At 43.8% G+C, this 25,349-nt stretch overlaps 1 protein-coding gene across 1 annotated transcript; it reads left to right on the forward strand.

Moving 5' to 3' along the window:
• Positions 1 to 838: 838 nt before the first annotated feature.
• LMAN2 (lectin, mannose binding 2) lies at positions 839 to 24,850 on the forward strand. Its single transcript, XM_069764210.1, has 8 exons — positions 839 to 1,017; positions 6,744 to 6,862; positions 6,951 to 7,068; positions 7,152 to 7,231; positions 8,453 to 8,614; positions 8,751 to 8,865; positions 9,577 to 9,696; positions 24,003 to 24,850. Exons 1-8 carry the CDS (start codon positions 873 to 875, stop codon positions 24,161 to 24,163), a joined length of 1,020 nt encoding a protein of 339 aa, XP_069620311.1. The 5' UTR covers positions 839 to 872; the 3' UTR covers positions 24,164 to 24,850.
• Positions 24,851 to 25,349: the final 499 nt, after the last annotated feature.

A 25,349-nucleotide genomic window follows, 5' to 3' on the forward strand; every position in this document is an offset into this window, starting at 1 on the left:
GCACACTCTGGTCCCAGGCGCTGGCAGCAGTGTCGGGACTTGATGCAAGCTTCTCGCATTGAACTCGATGGTGTGAGCCCAGCATAACGGCGCCAACCTGACCCTGTGTAGGTTACTGTGCGCAGTCCTGCTGACAGGTTCCCTTTATTATATAAACAGTTTCCAGCACAATAGAATTTAGCAATACAGAAATAATTAATGTACAATGTGACTGGTGTCATGTGGCAGACTAATAATGAGTGTGCAGATAACGCAAGAACTCTTCAGCCTGTGCCCCACTGCCAATAGACTGCGCCACACATACTGAGCCACAGGCGCAGAAGCACTGGCGGCTGCTTTATCCCACGGCAAAGATTCCAATTGGTTGAAAGTGATTACTTGCTCTTCACTGATTGGCTAGCGACCTGACAGAAAAAAAATAAAGTTCCAGTCACTAGAGAGCAAAGTGCTCGTCTTACAAACAAGGCCAAAATATGCCAGAGATATTTGCTGACGGCGCCATTTTTATGACGACCAAATCTGTCGAAAGACTGCGACGAATATCCGCAACAAAATGGCTTCCTACTGCCGGCCCTGTAATCAGGCAGAATAACTCCCTGGCGATCACATGCAGATACTCGCTACAAGCTCTTAGTTACGTTACGCGCCATTTTTATAAAGGGCAAACTGTCGCTGAATGTCTAGAAGCTAAGCTAGAGCTGTGTGACTTGTGCTCAGCCGCCCGCAGCACACACAGTGTATGGCCCCCAGTGTCAGGCACGGGCCCAGATTTATAACGTGGCTGTATGTCGCGTTCAGAGAAGTCCTGGGGTGGGCAAAGGGAAACGCCGGAAGTGACGTACACGGAAGCGCGGTGCTGCCGAGAGCTGGCGATGATGGCGGCGGTGTGGAAGCCTGTTCTGCTGCTCCTGCACTCACTGCTCCTGGGCTTCCTGTCACATAGGGCTAGTGCCGATCTCACGGATGGCAACAGTGAGCACATGAAGAGGGAGCATTCTCTTATTAAGCCGTACCAGGGTAAGCGCCACATAGTCCTCCCCCGGTCTCCCCTCCTGTGGCCTATCACACTGCAGGGCTTATTGTTCTTCCAAAGGTTAGACAATGAAAGCAGTGACCTGATTGGCTGCAGTGGCCCCTAACATCACTTTAGAACAAGTTTGTAAGCATAGTTAAACATGAATTCTCATGAATGGTCAGAATTTCTGGTGCGTGGTAGTCATGGTAACTGCACCGCTGTGTGCCGGAGAATCACACCAGTGTCCAACCTGGAATTGTAGGATTGGCAGTAAGGTTACCGTAGCGATTGTCGGCTAATTATTGGCCAGTGTAAACAGGCTGCCAATCACCTGATGAAAGATCCAGACGCGCATTTGTTAGGTGTAAAGACATTTAAAGGTACTGTTGGCACAATGACCAAGTGCAGGTGCTCTGGGCGTCATGGTGGAGCCAATCATAGGTTGTCCATTACTTTTACATTGATCCTTAGGATAGGTCAGCAATGTCTGGCTGGGAGCTGCCGAACGGCCTCCAGATGGAAATACTCGGCTGCTGCTCCATCCCCTGGTAGGGTAGTGACCGGCGTAGGGTACTGAACATCCACCTCCTATTCAAATCAATAGGAGGCAGAAGTGTAGTAACAAGCCCCGGACACAAGTAGACGGCCAGCTCCGCAAGGAAGTACTTGTGGCCACTGATAACAGCTGATCGGGGGGTGCCGGACCCCAGATGATGATGACTTGGCCTAAGGATAGGCCGTCAGTGTAAAAGTAGTGGACGATCTCTCTACACCATCCTATCTGGTTTCCAACAATCCCCCCTCCCCTCTTTGACAGCTCTGGCTTTATAGACCCAGAGAATGGTCAGAGAGATGGAAAGCAAGCAAGCAGGTGGGAAGGTGTATGTAAATAATTGCCCCGCCACGATGCACCGAGCGCCTGCGCTTGGTTTGAACAGTTAGTCTGTGCTGACAGGGTCCATTTAAGATTGCTTAGATATCGTCATTCTCTGCATATATTGTCCTGTGCGGGCAGAACGTGCTGCTGAGGGCCTGTGCACAGATCGCCATGTACTGATTGCGTGCACATAACAAGTGCAGTCAGCCAGATGAAGCGGGCTATAAAAGGACCACCCATCATCTTTGGAACAGCCACTGTAAACTGGTTCAAATGGAACCTACATTTACACTGCACAAGTGCAGCTGATAACCACCGATCAGCTATGTGCGAGCCAATATGTTGTCGGCTAATAGCCTGTTTAGACTATTCGACTACAATTTTATGTGCATAGAACAATCATGAACACAGTTGTTTTCGCGCGCGCACATTGTCATTGCTCTTTATTGCACCAGTACTGTTACCACAGGACAACGTGCTGCCCAGACCAAGCTTAAAGGGGTTTTACCACCAACAGAAGTTAATTTTATTCAATAGATCTTAATACGTTTCACACTTGGATGTGTTTAAAAAAAAAAAATGTTCTTTTGGCGAGATAATCTTATAAATGTGCCCCTGCTGTGTAAGGGCCGTGCAGGAACATGGTCTAATCTTACATCTCCTGGACAGGGGAGGAAGAAAGAGTCTACAGACAGGACAGCACGGGATCACAGCTGATTCTTTTTGCGAGACAAAATATTTTGCTGCCTGTTTTCAGACAGTGTTTTACCTCACAGGATCAGCTGTGATCCCTTGCCAGGAGCTGTGGTGTGATCGGACCATGTTCCTGCACGGTCAGACACAGCCATTACACAGTACACAGCAGGGGCACAGTCATAAGATGATCTCAGCATAGGAACAGTTTTTTTTAATAACATCCATATGTGGATCAAATTTTTATTCCAAGATCTATTGAATGAAATGAACTTTTGTTCATGGGAAACCCTCTTTAAATCTCATTTCACCTGCCACACAAACATTTTATTCATTCATCCCTGACCATTTATAAGTCACTGATCATCGGCCACTATAAATGCACAGCTTACTGTATATATACATTTTAGCTGTTCTTTATGGTTAGGTGCGGTGTAATTCCCCTGCACATTGGGCAGTATGGTTGCCATGACGTACCATAAATTTTGACCATGCAGGAAAATTAAGGCCTCATTCAGACATCCATGTTGCACATTTTTTTTCACGGATACTTTTCCCATTATAGTCTTTGAGACTGTTCAAATGTCAGTGTTTTTTCACAGATGGTGAAAAACTCAGACATGTCCATTTTATCTCTGGCACTTTTCATCTTTGATACCGGAGAAAAATGGACATGTCTGAGTTTTTCACCATCTGTGATAAAACGTTTGGCGGCCCGTGTGTCCAGGTAAAAATGGACATGTCTGCATGTTTTGCACACGGTCTGTCAAAACACGCTGACATCTGCATAGACCCATTCATTTGAATGGGTCTAGGTGTGTCAGTGTCTCCGATATGTGAGAAAACTGTCACTACACGTACTGGAGGCACTGACATGTGAAACCGGCCTTAAGTAACCCCCCTCCCAATCAATAGCAGTTAACTTGCTGAATGCCTAGGGTTTGTCTGCTGGGACCCCCTGCAATCCCAAGACCAAAGGACTGAATGCTTTTCTGTTGTAATTTAAGCAGCTTTTGTGACGTAAATTGAAATTACCCTACTGTGTGTAATTGGTCACAACTCTTTTCTCTCAGGCAAAGCTTCCTCCATTTTTTAAAGAGGTGTTGAAACTAGCAATGACGAGTAATAATGACAAAAGTAGCACATTTTTTTCACAGCTACAAGTGCTCAGAATTTTGCAACATTTCAAGTAATTTTACACCAGATAGCTGAGAACAGCTTTGAGTTTGAAGTCCAAGTGGGTGGTATCAGAGTTTTCGCTTGGGGAGTGTATGTCTTCCATTATGATGCAGACGACCAATCATTAACAGGCATTAACACTCAAAGGGAAGAGGGACACGTCATCACCATAGTTAAGAGCAGATTTTACAGTGTGTGAGATGTAATAATAGGGCACTAAGTCCCTTGTTTTAATCTCCTGCATGAGTCGGTGTGGGGTGACAGTGCAGCTGAGTCTAGATGGGCCACATTACAAGCCCTTTTGTCTGCTCTCTTAGCACCGTCAGCTCTGCTGTACTACCCCTCATATCTCACAGGAATAGTTCAGAGCAGGCAGGTTACTCCTTTGTGACGTGTAATACCGGCCTCCCCTGATTTCACTGCAGAGCAGTTACAAGTTGCCTGAGCACAGCATACAGATGTGTGATTGCTAACACTTGAAATCAGGAGAGCGGGTAGAAGGGTTTGCAATATGACACAGCTAAACTCCGCTGCGCTGCCCCTCCCAGCACACAGACTCATGCAGGAGGTTAGACCAGGAGACCAGAGCTATGTCAATACATCTCACACACTGAAAATCTGCTATGGTGGGGCGTGTTCTTTCTTTTGTGTGGGTGCCTGCTTATGATTGGTCAGCATCATACACGGGGAAGAAGTACACGCCCCCAGTGAAAACTCTTAATGCCCACTTGTACTCAATTTTTTTTTCCTTAACTCGTTAGGTGCCAAATACTTTGCTAATATCTCTGCAAATGGAGAAGCAAAATAAAGAAAAAACCTATTTAATTCTGCTCTCCAGCCACTATTAGGTCGTCTGTCCTGCTCAACATGAAACATTTGGTGAATGGTCCTCTTTAAATATTCCTCATCTTTCACTCGTACACCTGTCATGGGGGCTAAATAAGAAATTTGTATGAGAATAAAAATGCTTTTAAAGCAAATGTATAAGTTTTACCCCACCAGTAAACTGGATATTTCAGAGGCTTGAACTCCCTGAGTTCACGTGGCTATTGGCTTATTGCCCTGGGTACTGCATTTTAAATGGGGCTGTTGCTGACTTTTAATTAATTGTAGGCATATAGAACCGAATAATTATTTTTTTTAAATGTTCTAGTCATTTTTATTATTCAAAATGTTTGCAGAGGGCATATATATTGTAGGAGCACAGTTCCTTACAGTCATACACAGTACAGCAAGGTGAGCACTTTGTCAGCTGAGAAAGTCAATTGACAAAGAAATCGTTTATTAGTTGGCAGCAATGAAGTATGGCCCCCTACCCCAAAGATGGAGTGTCTTATCAGGATACATAGTGTTGCTACTCTGCTTTGTGGAGGTCTTCAGTAGTACAATAGAGCCGTCATCAGTCACTGGGCCTCTAAGGTGAGCTGCAAATACCATCCTATTGTGTGCTCCAGTGGGGAGGGGGAGTATATTCTTTAAAGTGGCGCACCACATTTCTCTGAGGTATGCCATACTTGGTGCCTTACCTTTTCTCGATGTCACCTGTGTTAGTCCAACCTACTGCAGAGGAAAGGTAGGGGACATGTTGTTCACACAATCCTGTGCACTCCACATGCGACTGAAGTCATCATTTTAGGGAACAAAACAGGCCACAAAGTCGGGAAAAGGAGAAAGCGGCAACATAAATGATCCCCAGGTGGCTAGTCTCCATATGAGATCGTTAATTTTATTATGGCATGCAGTATTATTATTATTATTTATTTATATAGCACCATTGATTCCATGGTGCTGTACATGAGAAGGGGTTACAGACATGCAGTACTGCATTATAGTGTGCGAGCAATCAACCAACCTCCGTCCTTATGGACTAAAAGTAAAAAATGAAATAAAATGTGAAATAAAAAGTTAAAATTGCCCCAATTTTTTTAAATACAAATGTAAAGAAGTTAAAGGGTTTTTCTGGTTTCAGTAAAGTTGTGTTATGAAAAAAACAAACTGTGCTTTACTCAACCTTCCTTGGTCTACAAAGTCAAAGCTGCCGAGCTCAGTGATTGACTGCAGCGCTGTAAAATAAATAAATAATTGGCATAATCGCATCTGTACAATTTATCACAATCTAAACCTGCACGTATTTCCATAATTGCTGTTTTTTTGGCCTCTACAGAACCCGTTAAAATGCATTAAAAAGTAATCAAAGCATTGTATGGTCTTCAAATTGAGACCAGTAAAAAAAACGACAAGTCGCCAACCAAAAAACTAAGTCCTCATACGGAGTAGAATGAAGGAGAAAAATAGAAAACTTCAGAACTTTTTTTTAAAAACACAAAAATATAAAAACTATACAAGTTTGGTATCAATGTAATCATGCTGTCCTGAAGAATAGTTTGGTACGGTCATAATATGGTAATGTGAATCATATCATTCAAAATTACCAATATCAGTAGTATATGTCTTTAAGGAAATCTGTTTCTCTCTTCACTTATGAACCTCTTTCTTCTCACTGTCTGTTAAACTCATTATTCACTCTGAAAATCCGCTTACAATTCATCTTGGCCATAACAGGACGGACGGTCGTCAAACAGGTGCAGATTATAGCCAGCTGTTAGCCAGTGGAGAAAGAAGAGGAGAGGAAGGAAAGGCAGAGAGACTGTGCTGCTTTCTACCAAGTGTTGTTTAATCTCATCCCATTGCTGGATACCCAGCTACACTGCTGAGTACTACTGAATAATGTCCTGCATGCTGCTTCTTCTGAATATATGCTACCCACACACCGTAGAGCAACAGAGCTCTTTTTATGTATATTTTGTATGGAAGACATTCAAAATTAGAGAGTCTGTAGGGTTGAAGCTGGTGGAAAATGCAGGATAGAAGTCATATAATGGGCAGAAATGGTGTTACTCCTAATGTATACACTTGACGGCTTACTCTGAAAAGTCACCTGAAATGACAGACCTGTTTAATAATGTCATTGTTTTGTAGGGGTGGGCTCCAGCTCTATGCCACTATGGGATTTTATGGGCAGCACAATGCTAACAAGTCAGTATGTGCGCTTGACACCAGATGAGCGGAGCAAAGAGGGTTCCATTTGGAACAGTATGGTAAGTTGTGTTTTGTTAAATAGCTGATTGTAACACTGGTATGGTAAATTGTATTACCTAGTAGGATAAATAATGTTTTCCTCCACAGCCATGCTTCTTGAAGGACTGGGAGTTGCATATACATTTCCGGATCCATGGGACCGGAAAAAAGAACCTTCATGGAGATGGCTTTGCCCTGTGGTATGCAAAGGACCGTCTACAGCCAGGTGACGTTTCTGTTGGAGATGGTTTTCTGTTCATGTTGCTCATTAATGATTTCACACTTAATGATTGTATTATATTTCTTAAGGACCCGTGTTTGGAAACAAAGACAAGTTTCATGGTTTGGCAGTCTTTGTAGATACCTATCCCAATGATGAAACAACAGAGGTGAGTGTGGAGTTGGTAAATATCTTGATGCATAAATCAGATCATTGCTTTAAGTAAAATCAGTGTTTTTTTTTTGTCCTTTGCACTAACTCACTATCCTACAGTCATGTCCAGTGCTTTCTATAGCTTCCACCAGTAGCCTAGTTTTGCCAAAACTCACACTATAAAAACTTCCAGACTGCAGTCAAGCAGGTGGAGACGTCCTGAAAAGTCAAGGTGGTTGCTCCATATTGCCAGCCAGGTTTATGTTCCTGAGAATAAGGATGTCCTCCCAATTCCTACAGAAATTTTGCATATACACCATTTCTTGCCTCACGACGACAAAGCAAGGGCAGTAAAGCAAAGGATGTTTATTTCCAACATATGCCCTCAAATATCACGAGAGATATTTCCAAAAAGGCGTTGACTGTCAGACCGCTGGTTCTTTACCCCCTCCCAGTGAAATAAACAGCATATGTGTTTTATTCAGCAGTGGGAAAAATGTGGGAAAAAACTTCTGAAACACGTTGAGCCCTTGTCTGTTGCACGTAGGTGACCTTCTTTTAGGCCACCTGGTTAAAGGAGTATGCATGTCCATAAGAAATGCTATCAGTCTGCACACACGGGAGAGGACTAGAACTCCAGCTTTTATCCTCAGTCATGTAGCAAGGCTTGTTAAAGGGTCCACATTGATTTTTAGGATTGCCACTTCCTAAAGGTGGTACTAGAGTTCTAGTCCTCCTCCTCTCTGAAGAGACAATTTGCATATTTAATTTCCCAGAGGAGCATTGCAAGGCTTAAGTCTCCTCACCTTGGTATGTCATGACATCTCACTCTCTGCAAGGAGAAACGTTCCCCCTATGAATTTGTAGGCTTATAATGCTATAAAAGTGACTTTTTGAAGCCAGAATTATACTGTAATTAACGATTAAATATCTTAGAAACTAAATCCTATCTGGCAAAAGTGAAGTCCTATTCTTACTCAGCACCATAAATATAATATAAAACCATTCAGACATCCTTGGCACCAATATCACTGTATACCAGGGTAATTGATGTAAAGTTGCTCAAACCAGTCACCAGCAGGTATCTAAATATTCCAAGATACAAAGTGCCACTGAGTGCATGGGGCTATATAATTGTATTATGTATTCTAGTCACTACACTTATTAAACAGTTTTGTTTTTTTTCCAACTAATTTCAGGAAACTGGTCTCTAAAATATTAAACTTTTTTTTTTCAGCGTGTCTTTCCATATATCTCGGCCATGGTAAACAATGGCTCCTTGGAGTATGACCATGGCAAAGATGGGCGCACAGTAGAACTAGCAGGCTGTACTGCCGATGTTCGGAATAGCAACCTTGACACATTTCTAGCCATTCGCTACTCTCGTGGACGTCTTACGGTAAGAAAAGTGTAATAGAATTACAAATTCTTCACTTGCCAGTGAAGAAGTATAGTATCATGGCATTGCTTATGTGTTGACAAGTAGATGATGGTAATCCTATGTGTTAACTTTATTTTATTTTATTTTGCTTAAGATCATGACTGACGTTGAAGGGAAAAATGAATGGAAGAATTGTGTTGATATATCGGGTGTGCGGTTGCCAACAGGGTACTATTTTGGAGCAACTGCAGCAACTGGAGACTTATCAGGTTAGAACTCTGCAAGAAGGAAGCATTTAAGTTAAATCTCTTGGACGTAATAAAACTGCTGCATTTACTTTGAATATCCCAGTCAGAATATCTGTCCAATCTTTTACCATTCTCTGCCCACCTAGCCTAATTGACTGTTCCTCAGTGTCCCCCATCCCTGCTGCTGACCTCACATTGTTCAGTGCAAGCTGCAGCTGTCCATAATACTCATACATATTAAGATAAATCTCTTATCAGGATTATACAACCATTCTGAAATATATTTTCAAAGTAAATAACAAGTCACATCATGCCTTAGGCTAGGTTCACATTGCGTTAGTGGGTGTCCGCTAACGGACTCCGTTACATGGTGCAATTGTCGCAATTAAAGCTATGTAACGGATCCGTTAGCGCACCCATTGACTGCAATGTGCTAACGCATCGCTAACATATGCCATTTTTGGCATGCGTCAGCGATGTGCCGTTATTTTTGGACGGACCTCGAACGCTGCTTGCAGCGTTCAGGGTCCGTTCTTCGCTTGCCCAGATCGGGCATCTGCGCTAGCGGGATTGCCAAACGCGATCCCTTTTTGGACATTGCGTTAGCGCAATCTGTTAGCATATCCGCTAAACGGATTGCACTAACGCAATGTGATCCTAGCCTAAAAAGTCTATTTAATAATGCAAAAATTTTGTGCAGATGTACCTTAAATCTTATGTTATTTCTTCTAGATAATCATGATATTATTTCCATGAAGTTATACCAGCTTATGGTAGAGCATCCACCAGATGATGAAAATATCGACTGGACAAAAATCGAGCCCAGTGTTAGCCTCCTGAAGTCTCCTAAAGGTGGGTTATTATATCAGTGAAATATTTTTCTCATGTGTGATTGTGTGTGTGTGTGGCCGTACAAGAAAGGTATACATGGCACACAAAGCATATGCATGGATCCAAAAAGAGTACAATAAAATATACTTTTCCAGGTTTCAATATTTTTATATTTGTTGCATCGCAAGAAAGTCAATACCAGGTTTCTGACGTTCATGTCTCCATTTCCAAATGTTCATTGCAAAGTGACTGTACATGTGGCCATTTGTCACGTGACTGCAGGGTACATTGTATCTTTTTATTCGGGACTGGTGGTTATCACTTTTGATTGTGTAGGTCAATCGGACTGAATATGAAATTGAGCAGGAAAAGCCCTGGAAACGCTATAATCTTGGCATGAAAACGTGTAAATATGAGAAAAATTGCCATTACCACAAGTACTCCCCAGAGTGCAGACAAGCAATTCTGTGGTGTAGGTCATACTGTCCAATTATTCTTTATACCATATTGCTCAGTCTGTGTTCTTGGAACGCCTCAAAATGCATTGGCAAGGAATAAATGGCATACTTTGAAAACTTAGGTCTTCATGATATGGTGTAGGAGGACCTAGAACCACTTTTTGCATGATCTGGCTACATCATGATAAAATGCCGTTTTGTGTTGTTTTTTTCGCCTCCATTGCGGAGATATTGGCTCATAACGTTTAGAGGGTAATTTTCACTTCAACTAAGGAAGCATTAGCGGAGATTCTTTTGAGGGTATTTGCTCTTTTACCCAGAATGATGTTGCTCAATCATAAGTAGGCAGCTTCATACAAGGAAAAAAATGCTCTCAGAGAAGGTGATCTGGTAAGACTTTTATGTTTCAATAAGATCTCACTGCTGACATTTAATGTCATTACAAGCACCGGAGGAGGACAGCTGTGTTGTGTATCTTTGCTCACAACGCTCTGGAACTATTTCAGGTATCAGAGAATAATACCCCCATACCAAACTTTACATCTATCCCTGGTATGTGATACGCTGCTTACATGCTGCAGCTCTTATCTCACAGCACTGTCATGTCATATACAATGTAATGTCATAACCGTTCAGGGAAAGGAGACTGGAGGGTGAGTAGTGTGTCACGTATCCCACTCTGCACCTGTACCAGGTACTGAAAATATCAAAAAGACTGACCAGCACCTCCAAGCAGAACAGGACAAGTGTGAACAGGTGCAAGCTGAGACGAAAGCTGAAGAAAAAAAAAAAAAAAAAACCATCTGCACTCTGAAATGCTATAATATGCTATAACATCGAGCCTGCATCTTTCCCTGCAAATGATGGCTGCTTTAGGCTACTTTCACACTAGCGTTAACTGCAATCCGTCACAATGCGTCATTTTGCAGAAAAAAACGCATCCTGCAAAAGTGCTTGCAGGATGCGTTTTTTTTCCCCATAGACTTGTATTGACGACGCATTGCGACGGATTGCCACACGTCGCATCCGTCGTGCGACGGATGCGTCGTGCTTTGGCGGACCGTCAGGAGCAAAAAACTCTACATGTAACGTGCTCCTGACGGACCGCTTTTTCCGACCGCGCATGCGCGGCCGGAACTACGCCCCCACCTCACCCTCACAATGGGGCAGCGGATGCGCCGGAGAAATGCATCCGCTGCACCCGTTGTGCAGTGCGTTAAACGCTAGCGTCGAAATCTCTGCCCGACGCATTGCGACGGGGAGATTACGATGCTAGTGTGAAAGTAGCCTAAATCAGCACTCCACCTGCGGCTGTTAACCTGTTAAATGCTGCAATCTTCGACAGCAGCATTTAACGTTCACCGGCAGGTCGGCACATCATTTTACATGCCTATCAACACGCTTGTGACGTGATCACTGAGCAACCATAGGTTGCCATGACAGCCCATGGATCTGCAGACGACCTCTGTGCTTGTCATGACTATTTGACTGTGAAAGACAGCCTGTAGCTGGCATTCATACATTGTGTTTTTTACTATACATAGCAACGAAAATGCACTGCTACAGTTGTAGCCAAAAGTATTGACACCCCTGCAATTCTGTCAGATAATACTCATTTTCTTCCTGAAAATGATTGCAATCACATATTCTTTGGTATTATCTTCATTTAATTTGTCTTAAATGAAAAAAACACAAAAGAGAATGAAGCAAAAAGCAAAACATTGATCATTTCACACACAACTCCAAAAATGGGCCAGACAAAAGTATTTGCACCCTCAGCCTAATACTTGGTTGTACAACCTTTAGCCAAAATAACTGCGACCAACCGCTTCCGGTAACCATCAATGACTTTCTTACAATGCTCTGCTGGAATTTTAGACCATTCTTCTTTGGCAAACTGCTCCAGGTCCCTGATATTTGGAGGGTGCCTTCTCCAAACTGCCATTTTTAGATCCTTCCACAGGTGTTCTATGGGTTCAGGTCTGGACTCATTGCTGGCCACCTTAGAAGTCTCCAGTGCTTTCTCTCAAACCATTTTCTAGTGCTTTTTGAAGTGTGTTTTGGGTCATTGTCCTGCTGGAAGACCCATGACCTCTGAGGGAGACCCAGCTTTCTCACACTGGGCCCTACATTATGCACACGGTCAAGCAGTCCAGTGCCAGAGGCAGCAAAGCAACCCCAAAGCATCAGGGAACCTCCGCCATGTTTAAAGGGCCTCTGTCACCCCCTCCAGCCGTTATAAACTAAAAGAGCCACCTTGTGCAGCAGTAATGCTGCATTCTAACAAGGTGGCTCTTTTAGTTTTTGATGCAGTTATTCCCAAAATAAAGCGTTTTATAACTTTGCCAAAATACCTTTCTTTAGACAGGGAGGCAGGTCTTAACCCCCCTGCTGGAAACGCCACACTGCCGTCACTCAAATCTTCAGGGGCGCCGCCCGCTCCGCGCTGTTTTCCCATGAAATCCGGCGCCTGCGCTGTTTAGTACTGGCTGGTGCAGGTACAGTGAGCTCTGGCCGTCTGACCTCACATCCAGTCTTGCAGACTACGCCTGTGCGGCCACCCACCTTGGGAATCCCAGCCCAGCAGTGTGTTATGCATTATGCGCAGTGCGGGGCTGGGATTCACAGGCAGGGTGGCCGCACAGGCGTAGTCTGGAAGACTGCATGTGAGGTCAGACGGCCAGAGCTCATATGTCGGTAACAACCCATCCAATCCACACAGGCAAATAAATCAAACTAAAGATGTCTATAAATTCAGTTATGTGTAATAAAGAGAAATGACACAGGAAAAAGTATTGAACACACTTACTGAAATCTAGTTAATATTTGCTACAAAAGCCTTTGTTGGTGATGACCGCTTTAAGACGCCTTCTGTATGGAGAAACTAGTCGCATGCATTGCTCAGGTGTCATTCAACCTTGCTATGTGTAGCAAAAATCATCTGCTCTGAACACTATCCTTAGCATATCAGCAGTGACAAGAACGGGGGTCTTCTGCAGACCCCTGACTGTCAGGGCAATTTATTGGCACCCCCGCGATCATGTAACAGGGGCTCTGATGGGCAGGGTCTTATGATGCACTTCCAGTAAGCGCAAGTATTTAACTAGTTACCAGCCACTGGTGGATCGCGATCCTACCCGGGCTGTTTTGGGCACATTACAGCTGATTAAGTCAGGTGTCATGTGCCAGAAAATATGCGTGCTACGGCAAGCTCACATCAAAGGGGGATACACGACTTATGACGTGTGTATATGTCATAGGTCATGAAGGTTATAAGTCCAACTGGACAACAGAGGTAACAGTGCAATCAAATCATAATTACATCAGTAAGCAATAGATGGCATCATATAATGTAAATAACCTGATGGAGTCTGCTTCCCTCCAATTCCTATCAGGTGATTTACATTATGTGATGCCATCTATTTACTGATGTAATATGGCCTAACCGTAATTGCAGCTTTGATCCACCTATGTCTGTTCTGAGGTATTACACGTATTCTGTCCCTTCACATTTTAAATACATAGATGGATTTATTACCATTGTGTATGCATGACTCAGAGGGACGGTAATCCTATTTGACTCTGTCTCTTTTGGGCAGGGTTTTTTTTTCTGTGTCTTATTCTTCTATTTTATATGTTTTTATTGCTCTGATCCACTTAAGAAATTTTGTATATTTTTTCCGCTACCTGGCCTTTTTTACTTCTACTTTTTGGTTTAACATACCGTGTATACTCGAGTATAAGCCGACCCGAGTATAAGCCGACCCCTAATTTTGCCACAAAAAAATGGGAAAACTTAATGACTCGATTATAAGCCTAGGGTGGAAAATGCAGCAACTACTGGTAAATTTCAAAAATAAAAATAGATACCAATAAAAGTAAAATTAATTGAGACATCAGTAGGTTAAGTGTTTTTGAATATCCACATTGAATCAGGAGCCCCATATAATGCTCCATAAAGTTTGATGGGCCCCATTAGATGCTCCATATTAAAATATGTCCCATATAATGCTGCTTAAAGGGTAATAAGGGCCTCATAAGATGCTCCATAGAGATATTTGCCCTATATAGTGCTGCACAAGTGTTATGGCCCCATACAGATGCTCCGCACAGCTACTTGCCCCATATAATGCTGCACAAGTGTTATGGCCCCATTATAGTGCTCCGTACAGCCACTTGCCCCATATAGTGCTGCACAAGCGTTATGGCCCCATAAGATGCTCCGCACAGCTACTTGCCCCATATAGTGCTGCACAAGTATGGCCCCATAAGATGCTCCGCACAGCTACTTGCACCATATAGTGCTGCACAAGTATGGCCCCATAAGATGCTCTGCACAGCTACTTGCCCCTTATAATGCTGCACAAGTATGGCCCCATAAGATGCTCTGCACAGCTACTTGCCGCTTATAATGCTGCACAAGTGTTATGGCCCCATAAGATGCTCCGCACAGCTACTTGCCCCATATAGTGCTGCACAAGTGTTATGGCCCCATAAGATGCTCTGCACAGCTACTTGCCCCTTATAATGCTGCACAAGTGTTATGGCCCCATAAGATGCTCTGCACAGCTACTTGCCCCTTATAGTGCTGCACAAGTATGGCCCCATAAGATGCTCTGCACAGCCACTTGCCCCATATAGTGCTGCACAAGTATGGCCCCATAAGATGCTCTGCACAGCCACTTGCCCCATATAGTGCTGCACAAGTATGGCCCCATAAGATGCTCTGCACAGCCACTTGCCCCTTATAATGCTGCACAAGTATGGCCCCATAAGATGCTCTGCACAGCCACTTGCCCCATATAGTGCTGCACAAGTATGGCCCCATAAGATGCTCTGCACAGCCACTTGCCCCATATAGTGCTGCACAAGTATGGCCCCATAAGATGCTCTGCACAGCTACTTGCCCCTTATAATGCTGCACAAGTATGGCCCCATAAGATGCTCTGCACAGCCACTTGCCCCATATAGTGCTGCACAAGTATGGCCCCATAAGATGCTCTGCACAGCTACTTGCCCCTTATAATGCTGCACAAGTATGGCCCCATAAGATGCTCTGCACAGCCACTTGCCCCATATAATGCTGCACAAGTATGGTCCCATAAGATGCTCTGCACAGCCACTTGCCCCATATAATGCTGCACAAGTATGGTCCCATAAGATGCTCTGCACAGCCACTTGCCCCATATAGTGCTGCACAGCTACTTGCCCCTTATAATGCTGCACAAGTGTTATGGCCCATAAGATGCTCTGCACAGCTACTTGCCCCTTATAATGCTGCACAAGTATAGCCCCATAAGATGCTCTGCACAGTCACTTGCCCCATATGCTGTGGCTGCCATAAAAAAAAAAAATCACATACTCACCTATCTTTGCTCAGGACCCCAGCACTGTCACCTGCTTCTCGTGCGGCTCCGTCTTCGGCACTGACTCTCAGCAGAGGGCGCGCACTGACTACGTCACCGCACCCTCTGACCTGAGCGTCACTGCTGAAGACAGAGCGACACCCGGACCGAGGAGCAGGTGACTATCACGCAGCGCAGCGCTCCCCCTCCCCGTATACTTACCTGGTCCTGACGCTGCATCCCTGCTTCTTTCCCGGCGCTGCATCTTCCTGTATTGAGCGGGCAGCGTCACCGCTCATATACAGTAATGAATATGCGGCTCCACCTCTATGGGGGGTGGAGCCGCATATTCATTACTGTATATGAGCGGTGCCATGTGACCACTCAATACAGGAAGAAGCTGCAGCGCCGGGGAAGAAGCAGGGACGTCCAGGGACCACGCTGGGAGCAGGTAAGTATAATTACACTGCCCCCGCCCCCCTCCCGTGCCGACCCCTGGGTATATGACTCAAGTATAAGCCGAGAGGGGGACTTTCAGCCCCAAAAAATGGGCTGAAAATCTCGGCTTATACTCGAGTATATACGGTATTTGGTTTTGCTGCGTTCGTAAAAGTGCAATCTTTCAAAATATAAAATTAATCCTATTGGTAAAATGGCATAAGAAAAAAAATGGAAACTGCAGAATTGCATTTATTGTTTTTTTTTTCTCCCTTTTTTTGCAATATCTACCTCAAAATGGTATCGGTAGAAACTTAAGCTTAGTGCAAAAAATAAGGTCTTACACAGTCGCATATACCCCGAAAAAATGAAAACTTTACGGGTCTTGGAAAATTGCTACATAAGCAAAATTATTTAATTATTTTTTTTACAAATTTCTGAATTGTTTTTCACCACTTTTTAATTAAAAAAAAAAATGTGTGCATCTGCGCACACGTACTGACCTGGAGGATCATATTGCCAGGTCTGTTCTGTAGTGACCATGGTAAATTGCGTAATTGCATATTTTTTGTTGTTGTTGCAATTTCAATGTACTTGGATTTTTTTCCCTGCTTTACAGTGCATCACATGATGAAATTAATTAGATATTAATTGGGCCATTGAAAAGTAAAACTTGTCCTGCAAAAGAGAAACCCTCATACGGTTACGTGGATGCAAAAATGAAAAGCTATGGCCCTTGGAAGAAGGGGAGAGAAACACTAAAGCGGAATACCACCCTGTCATGAGGAGGTTAACAGGATTCACTGCAATTTTGACAATGGCAATGTATGATCTGGTTTCTAACCAAATGCAAACAGGACATTGTGTGAGTGTATTCAGGCATGATCCCTTTTCTGTAGCTGCCTACATCTGCTGAGGATATGGTATAACTTCTACAAGCACACGTACTGTATATACTCGAGTATAAGCTGAGAATTTTAGCCCTTTTTTTTTTTAGGCTGAAAGTCCCTCTCGGCTTATACTCGAGTCATACCCAAGGGTTGGCAGGGGAGGGGGAGCGGCAGCTGTCTGATCATACTCAACTGCTCTGCTCCCGGCGCGGTCCCTTCAGGTCCCTGGTTGTCTGGGCACTGACAGCTTCTTCCTGTATTGAGCAGTCACATGGTACCTCTCATTACAGTAATGAACATGGACCCGACTCCACTCCCATAGGGGTGGAGCTGCATATTCATTACTGTAATGAGCGGTACCATGTGACTGCTCAACACAAGAAAAAGCTGCCGGTGTCCGGAGAACCAGGGACCGCGCCAGGAGCAGGTGAGTATAACGGGGCATTGCGCGATATTCACCTGTCTGCGTTCCATCGCCGAGCTCCATCTTTTGCGTCCTCTGCAGTGATGCTCAGGTCAGAGGATGCGACTAGTCTTGTCTGATCGTCAGTGCAGAAGACGCAGTGGCACCCGGCGGTGGAATGCGGAAAGGTGACTATAGCAAGTTCCAGGGGCCTGAGCGACGACAGTTGAGTATGTGACTTTTTTTTTTTTATCGCAGCAACAGCATATGGGGCAAATGTCTCTATGGAGCATCTTATGGGGCCATAATCAGCATTTGTGGAGCACTATATCGGGCAAATCTGTCTAAAGAGCATCTTATGGGGCCATAATCAGCATTTGTGCAGCATTATATGTGGAACATATCTGTATGGAGCATCTTATGGGGCCATAATCAGCATTTGTGCAGCATTATATGGGGCAAATGTGTCTATGGAGCATCTTATGGGGCCATAATCAGCATTTGTGGAGCACTATATCGGGCAAATCTGTCTAAAGAGCATCTTATGGGGCCATAATCAGCATTTGTGCAGCATTATATGTGGAACATGTCTGTATGGAGCATCTTATGGGGCCATAATCAGCATTTGTGCAGCATTATATGTGGAACATGTCTGTATGGAGCATCTTATGGGGCCATAATCAGCATTTGTGCAGCACTATATGGGGCAAATGTGTCTATGGAGCATCTTATGGGGCCATAATCAGCATTTGTGCAGCATTATATGTGGAACATGTCTGTATGGAGCATCTTATGCGGCCATAATCCGCATTTGTGGAGCATTATACTGGGCAAATGTGTCTATGGAGCATCTTATGGGGCCATAATCAGCATTTGTGCAGCATTATACGGGGCAAATGTCTGTATGGAGCATCTTATGGGGCTGTAATCAACATTTGTGCAGCATTATATGGGGCAAATGTGTCTATGGAGCACCTTAGGGCTCATACCCATATGCGAGAAAAAAAGGTCCGATTTCTGGACCGCAAAAACTGAGGCAAAACATGCGAGTGTCATGCAATGTCAATTTGATTTTTTTTTTTTTTTATCGCAACCTCCGTATGAGATCTGTATTACATCCGTATGCAATTCGATTTTAACAAGAGCTGTTACATACAGCAGTTCTGTGACATTTACACATCGTTTTATAACGAAGTATTGTTCAAAACACACACACACACACACACACACACACACACACACACACACACACACACACACACACACACACACACACACACATATATATAAAATTTCATACAGTGCTAGATAGCCAAGCACAAGCCGGCTTTTCTGCTATCTCCCTCCCAAACCTGACAGGATATGAGACATGGTTTACATGCAGTAAGCCATTTTGTATCCCTTATTTTGTTACATATTCCTCGCTAATAATGTTACAAGTGTCTGTGTGTAAAATGTGGGGGCTCTAGCTGTTAAAATAAAGGGTTAATTCACGGAAAAAACAGGCGTGGGCTCCCGCGCAATTTTCTCCGCCAGAGTGGGAAAGCCAGTGACTGAGGGCAGATATTAATAGCTTAGAGAGAGACCACGGTTATTGCCCCCCCCCCCCCTACCCGGCTACAAACATCTGCCCACAGCCACCCCAGAAAAGGCACATCTGTAAGACACGCCTTTTCCGGCACTTAGCCACTCTCTTCCCACTCCCGAGTAGTGGTGGGATATGGGGTAATAAAGGGTTAATGTCACCTTGCTAATATAAGGTGACATTAAGCCTGGTTAATAATAATGAGAGGTGTCAATAATCGGTGACGGGAACAGTCGGCGACAGGCAAAGTCCGGTCGAGAATTAGTCCCTCCCTACTAACGTCCAGTCAGTGCCCGGCGCCCGCTCAATACTCCCCTCCAGTCAGCGCTCACACAGGGTTAATGGCAGCGTTAACGGACCGCGTTATGCCGTGGGTAACGCACTTTGTTAACCCTGCTATTAACCCTGTGTGACCAACTTTTTTACTATTGATGTTGCCTATGCAGCATCAATAGTAAAAAGATCTAATGTTAAAAAAACCTGCTATTCTCACCTTGGGTCGTCCGCCGATGCGCGCGCGCGCGGCTGCCGCCAGCTTCCGTTCCCAGAGATGCATTGCAAAATTACCCAGAAGACTCAGCGGTCTAGCGAGACCGCTAAGTCATCTGGGTAATTTCACAATGCATTGCTGGGAACGGAAGCTGGTGGCAGCAGTTCGCGCATTGGGACAGCTTCTCTGGATGATGGGGGGTGAATATATAACTATTTTTTTAATAATTTTTTTTAACATGGATATGGTGCCCACACTGCTGTATACTACGTGGGCCAGTGTTATATACTGCGTGGCTACTACATATTACGTGGGCTGTGTTATATACTGCGTGGCTACTATATATTACGTGGGCTGTGTTTATATACTGCGTGGGCAGTGTTATATACTGCGTGGGCAGTGTTATATACTGCGTGGGCAGTGTTATATACTGCGTGGGCAGTGTTATATACTGGGTGGGCAGTGTTATATACTGCGTGGGCAGTGTTATATACTGCGTGGGCAGTGTTATATACTGCGTGGGCAGTGTTATATACTGCGTGGGCAGTGTTATATACTGCGTGGGCAGTGTTATATACTGCGTGGGCAGTGTTATATATTGCGTGGGCAGTGTTATATACTGCGTGGGCAGTGTTATATACTGCGTGGGCAGTGTTATATACTGCGTGGGCAGTGTTATATACTGCGTGGGCAGTGTTATATACTGCGTGGGCAGTGTTATATACTGCGTGGGCAGTGTTATATACTGCGTGGGCAGTGTTATATACTGCGTGGCTGCTACATACATACATACGCTAGAATGCCCAATGCGTCAGAATCGGGCCACCATCTATCTATCTGATAGAGATATATATATATATATATATATATATATATATATATATATATATATATATATATATATATATATATATATATATATATATATATATATATATATATATTCTAATACTAGATGGTGGCCCGATTCTAACGCATCAGGTATTCTAGAATATGCATGTCCACGTAGTGTATTGCCCAGCCACATAGTATATAGCAGAGCCACGTAGTGCGGTATATTGCCCAGCCACGTAGTATATTGCCCAGCCACGTAGTATATTGCCCAGCCACATAGTATATAGCACAGCCACGTAGTATATAGCACAGCCACGTAGTATATAGCACAGCCCACGTAGTACGGTATATTGCCCAGTCACGTAGTATATTGCCCAGCACAGAGCCACATAGTATAGAGACTTAAAAAAAATAAACATATACTCACCTATAGCCCGTTGGAAGTCCTGCTATACTTACCATCCGCCGCCTTTGCTGCTCTTCGCCACGTTTCTGGGATCGCTCCATTGCAAGCGGCAGCTTGCTGTCCCAGGGCTGGTGTGAGCAGGACCTATGATGACGTCGCGGTCACATGACCGTGATGTCACGGCAGGTCCTTGCCGCACACCAGCCCTGGGACGGGACCGGAAGCTGCCGCTTGCAATGGAGCGGTCCCGTTAGCGTGGCGAGGAGCGAGAAAGGCGGCGGAGGGTGAGTATAGCAGGTTTTTTGTTTTTTTTTAATTATTTTTAACATGACCTATTTTTACTATTGATGCTGCATAGGCAGCATCAATAGTAAATAGTTGGGGACACACAGGGTTAATAGCAGCGGTAACAGAGCGCGTTACACCTCGGGCCGTTACCGCTGCCATTAACCCCAACCCTGTGTGAGCGGTGGGTGGAGGGGATTACGGAGCGGGCGCCGGGCAGTGAGTGCAGGGGAGTAGGGGAGGGACTAATCAGACTGTTGCCGTTGCTGATTGGTCGCGGCAGCCATGACAGGCAGCTGCTGAGACCAATCACCGAACGAATAACCGTGACAAGCCAGACAGACGGATGTACCCCTTAGACAATTATGTATATAGATACATACATACATACATACATACATACATACATACATACATACATACAGTACAGACCAAAAGTTTGGACACACCTTCTCATTTAAAGATTTTTCTGTATTTTCATGACTATGAAAATTGTACATTCACACTGAAGGCATCAAAACTATGAATTAACACATGTGGAATTATATATTTAACAAAAGTGTAAAACTGAAATTATGTCTTATATTCTAGGTTCTTCAAAGTAGCCACCTTTTGCTTTGATGATTGCTTTGCACACTCTTGGCATTCTCTTGATGAGCTTCAAGAGGTAGTCAACAGGAATGGTCTTCCAACAATCTTGAAGGAGTTCCCAGAGGTGCTTGGCACTTGTTGGCCCTTTTGCCTACACTCTGCGGTCCAGCTCACCCCAAATCATCTCGATTGGGTTCAGGTCTGGTGACTGTGGAGGCCAGGTCATCTGGCGTAGCACCCCATCACTCTCCTTTTTGGTCAAAAAGCACTTACACAGCCTGGAGGTGTGTTTGGGGTCATGGTCCTGTTGATTAATAAATGATGGTCCAACTAAACGCAAACCGAATGGAATAGCATTCTGCTGCAAGATGCTGTGGTAGCCATGCTGGTTCAGTATGCCTTAAATTTTGAATAAATCCCCAACAGTGTCACCAGCAAAGCTCCCCCACACCATCACACCACCTCCTCCATGTTTCACGGTGGGAACCAGGCATGTAGAGTCCATCCGTTCACCTTTTCTGCGTCGCACAAAGACACGGTGGTTGGAACCAAAGATATCAAATTTGGACTCGTCAGACCAAAGCACAGATTTCCACTGGTCTAATGTCCATTCCTTGTGTTCTTTAGCCCAAACAAGTCTATTCTGCTTGTTGCCTGTTCTTAGCAGTGGTTTCCTAGCAGCTATTTTACCATGAAGGCCTGCTGCACAAAGTCTCCTCTTAACAGTTGACCTGGTCTCTAATGTGAGCTGCTGCTAACCTACGATTTCTGAGGCTGGTGACTTGGATAAACTTATCCTCAGAAGCAGAGGTGACTCTTGGTCTTCCTTTCTTGGGGCAGTCCTCATGTGAGTTAGTTTCTTTGTAGCGCTTGATGATTTTTGCCACTGCACTTGGGGACACTTTCAAACTTTTCCCAATTTTTCAGACTGACTGACCTTCATTTCTTAAAGTAATAATGGCCACTCGTTTTTCTTAGAATTTGTATTATGGCAAGAAAAAAAGCAGCTAACAGTCTATTCAGTAGGACTATCAGCTGTGTATCCACCAGACTTCTGCACAACACAACTGATGGTCCCAACCCCATTTATAAGGCAAGAAATCCCACTTATTAAACCTGACAGGGCACTCCTGTGAATTGAAAACTATTCCCGGTGACTACCGCTTGAAGCTCATCAAGAGAATGCCAAGAGTGTGCAAAGCAGTCATCAAAACAAAAGGTGGCTACTTTGAAGAACCTAGAATAAGACACAATTGCAGTTGTTTCACACTTTTTTTAAGTATAAAATTCCACATGTGTTAGTTCATAGTTTTGATGCCTTCAGTGTGAATGTACAATTTTCATAGTCATGAAAATACAGAAAAATCTTTAAATGAGAAGGTGTCCAAACTTTTGGTCTGTAGTGTGTATGTATGTATAGATAGATAGATGGATGGATATAGATAGAGATATAGATAGATGGATGGATATAGATAGAGATATAGATGGATAGATAGAGATATAGAGGTAAACGCCTCGCCTAGATCTGGGGACCGCCGGATGGTGAGTATATAACTATTTTTTATTTTAATTCTTTTTTTTAACAGGCATATGGTGCCCACATTGCTATATACTACGTGGGCTGTGCTATATACTGCGTGGGCTGTGCTATATACTACATGGCTGTGGTATATATTACATAGCTGGGCATAATACTACTTTGCTGTGCTCTATACTGCGTGGCCTGGGTTATATACTGCGTGGGCTGTGTTATATACTACGTGGGCTGTGTTATATACTGCGTGGCCTGTGTTATATACTGCGTGGCCTGTGTTATATACTGCGTGGCCTGTGTTATATACTGCGTGGCCGCTGTTGTATACTGCGTGGCCGCTGTTGTATACTGCGTGGCCGCTGTTGTATACTGCGTGGCCGCTGTTGTATACTGCGTGGCCGCTGTTGTATACTGCGTGGCCGCTGTTGTATACTGCGTGGCCGCTGTTGTATACTGCGTGGCCGCTGTTGTATACTATGTGGCTACTATATACATACATACACATGCTAGAATACCTGATGCGTTCGAATCAGGCCACCATCTAGTCTATCTGTATATATATCTGTATATACCTATTCTATTCTAACCTGTCAGTGTGATTTTACTGTACACCGCGCTGAATTACCGGCTTTTCAAAGAACACCGATGCGTAAAAATCGGACAGCACTCGCATGCTGCGAGTGGTGTGCGATATTTTTTTTTTCCTCACACCTATTGACTTGCATTGGTGAGTCTCCTCCGATTTTGGCTGAGAAAAAAATCGCAAATGAGATGTCACCTATTGACTATCATTGGTCCGAGTGCAATCCGAAAACACTTAACCTACTGATGTCTCAATTAATTTTACTTTTATTGGTATCTATTTTTATTTTTGACATTTACCGGTAGCTGCTGCATTTTCCACCCTAGGCTTATACTCGAGTCATTAAGTTTTCCCAGTTTTTTTGTGGCAAAATTAGGGGTCTCGGCTTATACTCGGTTCGGCTTATAATCAAGTATATACGGTATATTGTTTTTTTTGTTTGTTTTTTTTCAGGATACTTACGTTTTTCCCTTCTTGTCTTCCAGATAATGTCGACGATCCAACTGGCAACTTCCGCAGCGGTCCTCTGACTGGTTGGAAGGTGTTTCTTCTGCTGCTCGCTGCTCTCTTGGGAATCATAGTCTGTGCTGTGGTGGGAGCTGTTGTCTTTCAGAAACGTCAGGAAAGAAACAAGCGTTTCTATTAACTGTATGATCTGGCAATATACCCAAAGCCAAAATGTGAACTTTTCCCCCCTCCCCCCAAGAAACACGGATTGTACAAACGTTTCTTATATGGGTGTTAAGGAGAAAATTTAAGTGGTATTTTCAGTTAATGGGAATGAATGCCATCAAGAAGGTGGGTGGGAGAGGAAGAATCACTTTTTAAAGACCACTTTTTTTTTCCTTTGGGGAAGGTCTGATTTGATTTATTTTTTTAATATAAATGTCTGACTTAACTGGAGTGTTCATTAAGTATATTTTTGGGAAGGTACATGGCTGCATTGTTTTTCATATCTCTCTTCTTGATTGCTGAATCAACAAACTTTTGCTAGGGATGTTTAGCGGAGCATCTTCAATTTCCACTGATATCTGTTGCACCTATCCGGCGGCTCAATCCTGTGGATTGGAACAGCTGCTCCATGCAAAAAGTGTCAGTCACCGCTGAAATCAAAGAGCTCTGATCTTAGCTTGATTTCTGTATCAGCCTTGCTGATATAAAATGTTTACAAAAATCGGAAATGAAGAAAGAAGAATTTCGCCTTGGGTCTGCACTACATATCACATAAATCCATGGGAATGATTTTCTACTACTGCATTTTTCAGGAATGTGGAGGTGTTTCCTTGTAAGTATGTCGGATATTTGGCCACCCATTAAAGAGAGAAAATAAAAAGTTGTGTTGACTCATTAAACAGTCAAGGCTGGGGCATCATATAATACGTCAGCGGTAATAAAACTGTTGGTATACTGCGCCATCAAAGGCCCCCATCACATTTTGCCATGGCATTCACATGCACGGTTTTCAACCAGCTGCTGGATTTTCCATGGATCTCATCTTGCAAAAAAATGTCAAGATTGTTCTATACCCATCACAGGCGCATAAAAAGCCAATATAGATGCATTAACATACAACATAATCTTGGAGATGGGATGTATACCCCTGTACAGAATTTTCGATAGTTGTGCCAAGGACCCAGGGTACAAAAACGTTCTTGTCTGATCATATCGGTGAGAAATCAACTGCACTATTAAGCCACGTTCATGGGTTCAGTATTTGGTCAGTACTTTACATCAGTATGTGTAATCCAAAATCAGTAATCGAGCAGTCAGAGGAAAAGTATAATAGAAACACGTCCCCACTTCTGCAATTTTCTATCGCTGTAAGAGATCAA

This window comes from Ranitomeya imitator, chromosome 4 (assembly GCF_032444005.1).
Source record: "Ranitomeya imitator isolate aRanImi1 chromosome 4, aRanImi1.pri, whole genome shotgun sequence".
NCBI lineage: Eukaryota > Metazoa > Chordata > Amphibia > Anura > Dendrobatidae > Ranitomeya > Ranitomeya imitator.

Excerpts from the sequence above, each read along its gene's own strand:
- LMAN2 (XM_069764210.1), top strand. The coding sequence starts at position 873 with ATGATGGCGGCGGTGTGGAAGCCTGTTCTGCTGCTCCTGCACTCACTG. Across the intron at positions 1,018-6,743 it reads TCTTATTAAGCCGTACCAGG|GGGTGGGCTCCAGCTCTATG; the intron begins GTAAGCGCCACA and ends ATTGTTTTGTAG. Across the intron at positions 9,697-24,002 it reads CCTCCTGAAGTCTCCTAAAG|ATAATGTCGACGATCCAACT; the intron begins GTGGGTTATTAT and ends CTTGTCTTCCAG.